This window comes from Atta cephalotes, assembly GCF_000143395.1.
Source record: "Atta cephalotes unplaced genomic scaffold scaffold00005, whole genome shotgun sequence".
Taxonomy (NCBI): domain Eukaryota; kingdom Metazoa; phylum Arthropoda; class Insecta; order Hymenoptera; family Formicidae; genus Atta; species Atta cephalotes.
In genome coordinates, this window is record NW_012130069.1 from 8,181,406 (window position 1) to 8,192,530 (window position 11,125).

At 32.5% G+C, this 11,125-nt stretch overlaps 2 protein-coding genes across 2 annotated transcripts in view; one reads left to right on the top strand and one right to left on the bottom strand.

The window, feature by feature from the left end:
* The first annotated feature begins 7,299 nt into the window (after positions 1-7,299).
* Positions 7,300-10,773, top strand: LOC105626457 (regulator of nonsense transcripts 2). Its single transcript, XM_012207758.1, has one exon. The coding sequence runs from the start codon at positions 7,300-7,302 to the stop codon at positions 10,771-10,773; it is 3,474 nt and encodes a 1,157-aa protein (XP_012063148.1).
* Positions 10,774-10,901: 128 nt separating this feature from the next.
* LOC105626642 (methylosome subunit pICln) overlaps positions 10,902-11,125 on the bottom strand; it is a 2,512-nt gene continuing 2,288 nt past the window's right edge. Inside the window, exon 5 of the mRNA XM_012207935.1 lies at positions 10,902-11,029. Coding sequence (XP_012063325.1) covers positions 10,902-11,029 — 128 coding nt within the window. The remainder of the gene's footprint in view (positions 11,030-11,125) is intronic.

Genomic DNA, 11,125 nt, shown 5'->3' on the forward strand with positions numbered 1-11,125 from the left:
AAGGAAGATTCACTCTTTCGAAAACTATAAATCTCATTTGTGCGCAATTTTTAATTGGCGCCGTGGAATTTCGCAAATTTTGTAAAAAATTTTGAGAATTTATGCATCTTCATTTATGTTTATGTAACTTCATATAATATCAGTATGATCGATTTTTGAAGTACCGATCTGAAAAGTAGAGATTTCAAGCTTTAAAAGGCTTTTTTAAATGTTTTAAATATTTTATGATGATTTTTCACTGAATTATTGCTATTTGAAAATATTAAAAATTTATGCAAAAATTTAGTATTCTGGTTTTTTGTGTGTAAATACGTATATTGCTTTTCTCTGCATCAACTTAAATAAAATTTAATCCTGAATAAATATTTGAGCATAGAATAGGTAGAAAGAATAATAAAACTATACTTATTGTAACAAACACTGTTCTATATTATAACATCTATAGACAACAATTTTATTTACTCAATTACTTTTTATATATATTCTTTATAATTTTTAATTTACTGTATTTCATTTATTTAAAAAATACGATATTATCTTTATTTTACTACTAATTATCTTTCGTTTTTACTACTAATATAAAAGATGATTCTGCTGACAACGTTCATGGACAGGTAGAACGGACTGAGTCGAAAAGCTCTGTACATTTTGCAATTTTTATAATAATTAACAAGATATTATTAACAATTGCTGAATATTGGTTTTCAATAATCTTTTACTCAAATACTATCAACTTTACAGAAAAACAGCAAGAGACAAAAATTGTTTATTTCTTAATATAAAGTTTTGAAAATTTTTTTCAGAATTTTTTAATACCGTATTTTCTCACATGCTGATAAAAATAATTGTCAATAAAAAAATACAGTAATAAAAAGTTGATAAAAAATTCTGAAAAAATTATAGAGAGCTCTATAAAAAAAAATGAATAATTTTGTCTCTTGTTTTTTCTGTAAAATTAATAGTATTTGAGTGAACAATTATTAAAGACTAATACTCGGCAATATTTAGTAATTAATATCTTGTTACTTTGCGAAAATTGCAAAATGGTAGAGGATTTTTCGATTCAGTTTAGTCCGCTCTGTCCACAAACGTTGAATTGAACAAACATCCTGTATATTTTAAAATAAAGCATGTTAAAAAAACGATTATATCGAATCAACCTGTTCTTTATCATATTATTGTATTAAGATTGAATTGTTTAGTATCAATTAAATTGAGTTGATTTGAATTATTTATTATTATGTATATATAATATAAGTATTTCGCATTAACGTATGAATTTATAATTAGTATACAAGATTTGAACCTTTAATAATTTTCTTGAATGAAATTATTCTACTTTATTGTTTTAAATAAATAAATACAATAAGATAAAAAAGGCTCAATAAAATTAATACATTGAATTGGAAGGGGCTACGAGCCAAGCTACATGTTTATATATATATATTTCTAAATATATATATTTCTATAGAATAAACAATAATTAAATAATATACATTCCGACTTGGATTGGGTCAATGTTCGAATAAGAACGTTATTCTAATAAATTTCCTACAATATTAATATAAATTTATACATTATACATTATATAATATTATTTATATACATTATATAGATTAATATAAATTTATATACATTATCGTTCCTAAAACGCATTAATGAATAATCCCTAATGTAATAATCCCTACAACGCATTTTTTACGCATAGTTGTTTATGCCTGTCGCTTGCAATAATTTATATGATAGAACGGATGGACGATCCTGAATCATATGTTTAGGGATGATTATGTATATAAATTTATATCGTAGGAAATTTATTAAGATAATTTTTATTCGAATATTGAAAATGAATCAATAGGGGTCGTAACGTATGTTATTTAATTATTGTTAAAAATATATACTCATAAAAATTTATACATTTAGCATAAAAATATATACATTTAGCATAAACATCCAGCTTGACTCGTAATTCTTTCCAATTTAATTTATTATTTATTGTTTTAGGTAAATTAATGAGATATTGAGTAAGAACAGTGGCGAAACTTATAAGAAGGATTAAAAATAACAAACTGGATGTAATGTAATATTATAAATTTAACAATATATGCACAGTAAAAGTGCATCCAGAATTAAATTTATCCTAATCTGTTACAATTTATCCATTTTAAGGTAACAGATGTATGGAATGATATACATACATTTATCAGTTAATTTTTATTAAAATGATGCATATGCATCTAGATATATAGTATATTAATAAAATTAGCACACATCCGTTACCTCAATAAAAACATTATTAATTCATCACTCACCAACCGATGCGCAACAGCGGAGTTACATCTGCAACTACGATGTCAACTACGATGATTCTGTAACAAAAAGAATATACAATTCAAATTAAAACAGAACAGAAAGAATCAATCAATAAAAAAAATATTTACTAAACGTAAAGTTCTCTTAAAAATAATAAAATTTTCAAAATACGAAATTTTTATAAGCATCGAATTTTTTAATTCACCATTGAGTAGATATTTTAAAAAATAATATACATTTTTTAAAACAGATCTCGTATATATAAAATTTCAAATAATTTTTAAAAAATTCTTTTTCTAAATATATAATTTTTAAATCACTAAAATAAAACGACTCAAAAATAAATAGAAAAAAGATATTGATTTTACAGCAAAAAATATATTTACTTCAAGGTTGCTCCGCCGGTGTCCGATGTCTCTCCCAGACCTTCTCCTCCTCTCAGAATTGGGTTGACATCCTCTCGCACAGAACACTCGCGTAAAACACTCGCGAATAATATACTATAATCGCGCGCGGACTATAACTTAAGTCCGATAACTTGAACGGCACTCCCGAAACAAACGCGCGACGCGACGAACCGGCTGCGGTTCGTTTATTTTCAAATAAATCGGCGATGAGGATACGCTTCCCCATTGGATTTTTACACGAAGAAAACAATTTTACTCAAGTGTCTAAAAATTTATCTAGAAATCTCATTCAGATAGAGCCGATAATTTTTAGATACTTAAGAAAAACCGTTCCTTTCGTATCCTCTGAGTATTGAGCCCTCCCACCACGTCGTACCCGTGAGAGGGAAGATAATCTGAAAAATGTAATATATAGCTATTATCTATATTACTATGCAATCGGTGAACTTTTAGAAACAAATATTAAATACACGTCTGCAATTCATTATTATTGCAAAATAAATTCAGAGCAGATAAAAGGGTTGAATCTTTTATTTATAGATGATTATAGATGATCTATAAGATATGATTAGAGTCAATAAAATGAGCTTAATAAAAAAGAGATTTATAAAAAAGAGAAATGTTTCTTTTATTATCGATAAATAGTTTGAAAGTTAAAGTTTAATTTTTAAACAGATGATGAAAGAAACACAAAAACAAAAAATTAATTTAATTATTAAACTATATTAATCGCGAAAGCAAGAATTGTGTTATTTGCATGAAAGTATAATTCATATTAACATTACTTTTTTTTATGACTCGTATGATACCGTTCGTACAGACAAATAATCGTGTTGCATGCCGCTCTTCTTCACATTTCTGTTTGAAATATATTATAATCGCAAAAAATGCTAAATATAATACGAAATGTTGTATTTTATGAATATTCACATAATACGATTACTAGTATCAAATATGATTAATTATTCATAAAGTATAACGTTTCGTATTACATTTGGCATTCTTCGCGATAAGATTTCAAAAAGTAATAAAAAAAGAGTCGCACGCTACGACTACGTGTTTGTCTCAAATGTTGTCAAATCTCGGTAAGAAAATAACTGCGCGGTAATTACGTGTAAAGGTGACCGGTGACGCGCCGCTCTGTACCATCCCGTGCCACCTCCGTCCCCTTTCCAAGGCCGCGCGTCAACCGTCCAACTGTCGAAATAAAATATTACGAAATAAAATAATATATTCTTTTTAATGTTCTCCGATTAATGAAATAATTTCTTATATGTATCTAGCTTTAGCGGCGTGAGTCATTTAATGTGATATCATAATTATATTATATTATGATACACCGAGGAACATATTTGACATTCATTTTATAATTTTAAATATTTCGTATCAATGTGCCGACAAAAGGCAAGAAGTAAAAAAGGTTTTTACTAACGTAGTTTTTCTTATATAATTGCTTACGTGAAATGCTTTTGATATCCCAACATAGTATCTCAATTTTTTTTGTGATTTACAATTAAATAAAGATTAATAATATATCCTTTAAATGAAGATAAAAATTTATTTTAAATTATGAAACAATCGATTAAATAGAATGATACATATAAATACTGAATAGCATGCACATACATTTAAAGATATGTAATTTAAATATATAATTTATCTGTTACTTTTCCCGTATTAAGAATGTGTAACACGAAAATGACAAAATTATACGATTCAAAAAAGCCATAATTTGAAATATCTAATAATAAAAATCTCATTTTTATACCGTACATGTAAGAACACATGAAATATCTAAAATATTCACAAGCTATGTATGTGCGTAATGAATGTAAGAAATAAAGCAAAAACTGTTGTGCAACAAAACCTATTAATCCTTAGTATATTCCTTAGTTTTAAGCAACCTTACGTTCGTAGATATCAAATTTTTATTAATTAATGTGACACCCGGAGCGACTCGTAAAACACGTCCATCTCCTTCCAAGGTCGCCGAGCGAATGCCAAAGTGATGACGTAGTCAACCACTACGCCGCGCGGCACGCTCCCCCACCCTATTCGCCGCGTGACCTCTCCCCTCGTTGTACACCGGGCGCCGTTCGAACATCCAACTATTGCGTATGAAAAATATTCATGGTTTATTTAATTATTTCGTATTTTCGTATCGTATTTTACATGATTTCGACAAACGGATATCGCTGTACATTTTGCATTTTGCTTTGTGGCATCTTGGGCACAATCCTATATTATCTGCATAGTTCTTTTAAACATAATTAATAATTATTCATATGGAGAATTTTTGATATTAATTCCAATTATTCCAATTATTTGGAATATCTAATTATGTTTCAGTTCTCATTATTCTTTTTAATAATTTATACTTAAATAAAGGTTGATAAAATATTCTATATATTCTTTATATACATATAGATACATGTAAATTTTCTTAATATCGAAACAATTTACGCTAAATATAGCTTTGACTAAAAATATTAAATATCTTGTTAATCGTTATTTAATTTTTCAGTTAAAAATTAATTTATAAGACAATTTATTAGTACTGCATATTTTGTGTTTCAAAAATTTATTAAACTTACTTATAATGCCGATCATGGCTCGATAAAATAACTGTTATGAATTGTTTGAAATAAAAAATATAAAATAAGTTCCAGAAACTTATTTAAAATATAAAATCGTAAGAATCAATAAAAAACTCTGATACGACTTATTTAAAATAAAAAATATAAAATTAAATTTGGGAAACTTAAAACTTTAAAACACTAAATAAGAAATAAATCAGTAATCATTTAAAATAATAAATACTAAATAACTCTTTTATATTTTTTATTTAAAATATATATATATTTTTTTTAACCCTTTATTTAATCCTTAGTATACATTTTAGTTTTGAATACCCTTACTATACACGTTGGATCATTCTGGATTAATTTTTATCACTTTTATAAGTATATAAAAATTATTAAATGATTTTTACGTATATATTTGACATCTTTAGAAAATATTTGTAAAATATAACAAATTGTATATGCTTCTTATGGAAATAAATCATGTGCTCCCGATGATTAAGTAAATCGTTGAAATCGCTGAAATAAATCTTTAATCTATCTATCTATTAAATTAATAGAGATTTCAACAATTTCAGCGATTTATTTTCATTGAAAGCACTGATAAAAATAGATATTGGCCGATTTTCATAATCAAATCTTATATATTCATGATCGTCTTAATACAATCTTAAGAAGTCACGAATCAATCAGAGAGCTGTATTAGCGTCTTAAGATATTACTTAAGACATGATGACATCTTGAAATAAGAACTGGATTATGAATACCGACCATTGTTGTTTAATTTGCATCCACTTCTTCAGAAGTCAGTAGTTTGCGGGGGCATTTTGCAATTACAGGAAAAAGTCCCTCATGTCTTCTCTCAGATTTCTTTCTGGTTATACATGCCAAAAAAATGAATTTTTTAATTTTGAATTTTTTTCCGATTTTCTCGTGAAATCGTGTTTTCTAGGATTTCTTTTTATGCGTTCTATAATTCTATAAACAAATTGTGCAATCCACGAAGCCAATTTCAGATTTCTTCTAAAATGTAATTATGAGAAAACAGAACGATTTTATGCATGGTTTACAATGGCAGTATCAGTAATGAATGAGGTTATAAAAGTAATAAATTAACCAATCACAGTTGAATGTGAGAAGAATAATCGACTGTGAGTGGTCAATTTCTTACTCTTACAGCCTCATCCATTACTAATACTGCCATTGTAGACCACGTATTATGTTTTCCTTAAGCAGAAGTTGATTATTTTTCTCACATTCAACTATGATTAGTCGATTTGTACGACTACTCTTTAATTCACTACTGCTACTGCTTAAGGAAAACATAATATGTGGTCTACAATGGTAATATCAGTAATGGATCGTCCATAACCGTAACAATCAAGCAACGTGATTGGTCGAAAATCTTATTGTTACTGATACAAAAAGTGTGTGTGTGACTAGCTTTACAAGCGTCAATTTTGATTACGTGATTTATTTTGACTTCGAAAATGAGCATCGAGCGTCGGTATGAAAAGGCACCTTAAGACATTTCTTAAGAAAGTTGGAATATAAGAGCCAATTATGAATAGTATGGATACCGGTCATACACGTGCACTGCGCAGGATTCAGTTTCAGAAAGAACAGGAATGACAAGACTGCAGTTGCATTTATCAAGTGTTTATAGTTTATGAAGCAAATGGAGCGGATTGTCGTCTGCCATAACATAACGTACCTAACCTTATCAAGTTCTCGGACGCGATAGTAAACAAGTGGAATAGTTTTATCAAACGATTTCTTCAGGTAGATATCTAATTAAGATTTATGAAGTAACCTGTATGTATATAATCTTTCTTTGCTAAATTGGTAAATTATCTTTAGGGTAATACTTAATTGTTCTAGTGCCGCAACGAAAGAAGTTTTTTTTTAAATTCAATTGCATTTTAATTTGAGACATTACATTTGCCGAGGAAAAGTGCGAGTGACACGATTTTCTTTGCATTGCAGAGTATTCTACAATGTCCGAAAACGCAAACGAAGCGGCACCGGCTGAGAAAGAAACTATCGCGGAAGAACCGGATGCGATCTCGGAAAAGGACCGGCAGTTCTTAACTGAGTATGTGCGAGAAACAGAACAGAGACTCACAACGAAGGAAGAGATTCGCGCGGCTAATCTCAATCCTGCAAGGCCCCCAGATGCATCATTCAGTAAACTTGACTCGAGCCTCAAGAAAAACACTACATTTGTCAAGAAACTGAAGAACTTTAGCATGGCTCAACTCGACACAGTTTTGAAAGATATGGCGACTTTAAATCTGACCAAATACGTGAGCGAAGTTGCCACCGCTCTGGTAGATGCTAAAATAAAAATGATTGACGTAGCACCTGCTATTAGGGTATGTAGTTTTCTCCATCAGACATACATTGAATTTTCCACTCATTTTTTTGAAAATTGGCAAAGGATACTATCACTGAAGGTCGGCGACAAGATAACAAATCCTAGTAAACTGAGAGTAGATTTGCGATTCTATGCAGAATTGGTAAATGCTGGAATATTTACGCATAAGCAGGGCTTGCCGCTACTTGGCTCGGTACTAACTGTATTGATCAATATGGACAAAGAGGAGCATAATAATGCTAGCATAATATTGAGTTTTTGTCGACATTGTGGCGAAGATTACGCTGGTCTTATACCTAAAAGGGTACGAGAGCTGTCTGAGAAATTGAACGTTTTAATTCCAAAGAGTAAAATGTTATCACCGGACAAACAGCAGAATGTTAAGCTGTTGTTACGTGAGTATTATAATTCCTTGTGTAAACATATGTTAAAGGAGCACAAGGAACTGCAGGCATTCGAGAAACAAAATCGCAAGATACTACAGACTAGGGGAGAACTGAGTTCGGAACGAAAGGAAAAGCTTGAAGCTCTACAAGTCTGTTATGAGCGTCTATTAACCAATGTACAGAGTTTTTCCGATACGCTAGATGAACCAATGCCGGAGCTTCCAGTGGACAATGAAATAAAAGCAGAAGTGGAGGAAACACTGAAGATGATCAATGAGGGAGAAGATAACGCTATGTTAGAGGATATGTGGGGTGACGAAGAGACAAGACGTTTCTATGAGGTGTTCCCGGATCTGACTGTTTTTCTACCAGGCTCGTATTTGAAGGACACCCCGAAAGATATCCCAAAGACGGACACGGCAATAACGGAAGATGCTCTCGATGAGGAAATTGTCTTTGACGAGTTGGAAGAAACTGAGAAGGTCGAAGAGCCACTTGAGGTAGAAGTGGAGGAGCCTCAGATTTCCAACACAAGTAACAAGATACTGCTGGACGCTTTTCTGACGCATCTGCCAAACTGTGTAAATCGCGAAATGATTGACAATGCCGCAGTCAACTTCCTGATGAATCTCAACACAAAGCATAACAAGAAGAAGCTGGTAAAAGCTCTTTTCGGCGTTTCTAGAATCCGTCAGGATTTACTACCCTTTTATTCTCGCTTAGCAGCCATTCTTTATCCAGTAATGCCAGAGATTGGCAACGACTTGTGTCAGATGTTGAAACAAGATTTTAAATACCATGTTCGTAAGAAGGATCAGATCAATATTGAGTCGAAGATCAAAGTGGTCCGCTATATCGGTGAACTCGTGAAGTTCAAACTTTACTCCAAAATAGAAGCATTATATTGTTTGAAGGTTTTACTACACGATTTTACGCATCATCACATTGAAATGGCTTGCAATTTGTTAGAGATTTGCGGCCGATATCTCTTCTGTTCGCCGGATTCTCATCAAAGGACCAAGGTCTATCTGGAACAAATGATGCGCAAAAAAGCAGTTACTGCACTTGATTCGCGCTATGTCACAATCATCGAGAATGCGTATTACTTCGTGAATCCACCTGAATCGACTGGCGGCGTTACAAAGAAGGACAGACCGCCCGTACATGAATTTATTAGAAAACTACTTTATCAGGATCTCTCTAAGACGAATACTGACAAGGTGCTTAAGTGGATGCGCAAACTTGACTGGGAGGACGAGAGCGTGTCATCCTATGCTATAAAATGTCTCACTGCCGCCTACAATGTTAAATATCCCAATATTCGATGCGTGGGAAGCCTGTTGGCCGGCTTGGTGGCCCATTATGAGACGATCGGGCCACAGGTGGTCGACGGTGTACTCGAAGACATACGACTGTGCATGGAAATCAACCTGCCTAAATTCAATCAACGACGCATTGCTATGGTCAAGTATTTGGGCGAGCTGTATAATTATCGAATGGTGGAGAGCGGCGATATTTTCCGTACTTTGTACTTGCTTATTACTTTTGGCGTCAGTGTGGATCATTCGTTGCAAAGTGTGCTCGATCCGCCTGATCATCTCTTTCGTATTCGTCTAGTATGCACATTATTGGAGACTTGTGGCCAATACTTCAGCGGCGGATCAAGCAAGAAGAAACTCGATTATTTTCTCGTATTCTTCCAAAACTATTTCTGGTTTAAGTATACGGATCCGATCTGGACGTCCGAGAATCCGTTCCCCGTTGGGATAGATTACATGTATCGTGACACATTAACGATGCTACGACCCAAAATGCAATTATTCCAGAATTACAAGGAAGCGCAATGCGCCGTAGAAGAATTGCGCAACACTCTCTATCCAACCTTGGGTAATCCTCCAATTGATGATACTACTGCCGAAGGCGAAAACGACATGGGCGTTATCCTGGAAGGCGATGAAGAAGCAGCATTGGCTGGAAATGGTAGCGGGGATGCCAAAGGTATGGCTGAACTGCATTTCGAAGAATCCGAAGATTGTTCGGAAGCGCAGTCGGAAGAGGAATGGACAGCCGATGCTGAACGAGACGATACTATGGGCACCCAAGAAAACACTCAGGGTGATCGATCTCAAAGTCTATCAGCAGATGGTGGCACTGAAGGCGTGATTGTAGATGTGACAGAGGAACTGAATGCAGCTTTACCGTCCGGACCACGACGGGTGAGCTGTCCAGAAGACGATGATTTCCTGTCGGCGCTGGATAAAATGGTTTCAGACAACATACAGGACCGCATGCGAGATTCGGTAAAGCCACAACAAGTGGATATCTCCGTACCATTACACGTGAAGAGTACAAAGAAGACATACGAACAACTGCAGGAGAGACCAACTGACAATAGCACAGTAGACTTTGTGTTGATGCTGAGAAAGGGTAACAAACAACAGTACAAGAATCTCGCAGTTCCAGTGTCATCTGAGTTGGCTATGAATCTCAGAAATCGCGAACAAGAACAAAAAGAAGAGAAAGAGCGCGTGAAGAGACTAACTTTAAACATTACTGAGAGGCAAGAAGAGGAAGATTATCAAGAAACTATGAATCAAAGTACGAGACCAGTCACTGTAAACTTGAATAGAGAACGACGACAAAAATATAATCACCCTAAAGGAGCACCCGATGCCGATCTCATCTTTGGACCGAAAAAAATTCGATAAGCTAGCTTAATAACTAAAATTGAATGATTATACTCTATTAAAAAGTTGATGATGCTGTGAAAATGACAATGGAACTTTACACTTTAAAAATCGTCAACTATAACGTTATTAACTAACTTTGGTTAGTTTTACCACTTTGTACTATGTCTCAGAATTTTTTCGAGGGCCATATGTCGCACCAGAATTTGAACGAATGTATTATATGTACAAATGACGCTAGTTAGCAAATTAGCATTTAAATGAATCATCTTTAAGACTGATACAGTAAACCCTCTCATTAAAGAAGTCAAAATAACTTCAATATATACACATATACATATATATATATATATATATATATATATATATATAT

Excerpts from the sequence above, each read along its gene's own strand:
- LOC105626457 (XM_012207758.1), top strand. The coding sequence starts at position 7,300 with ATGTCCGAAAACGCAAACGAAGCGGCACCGGCTGAGAAAGAAACTATC.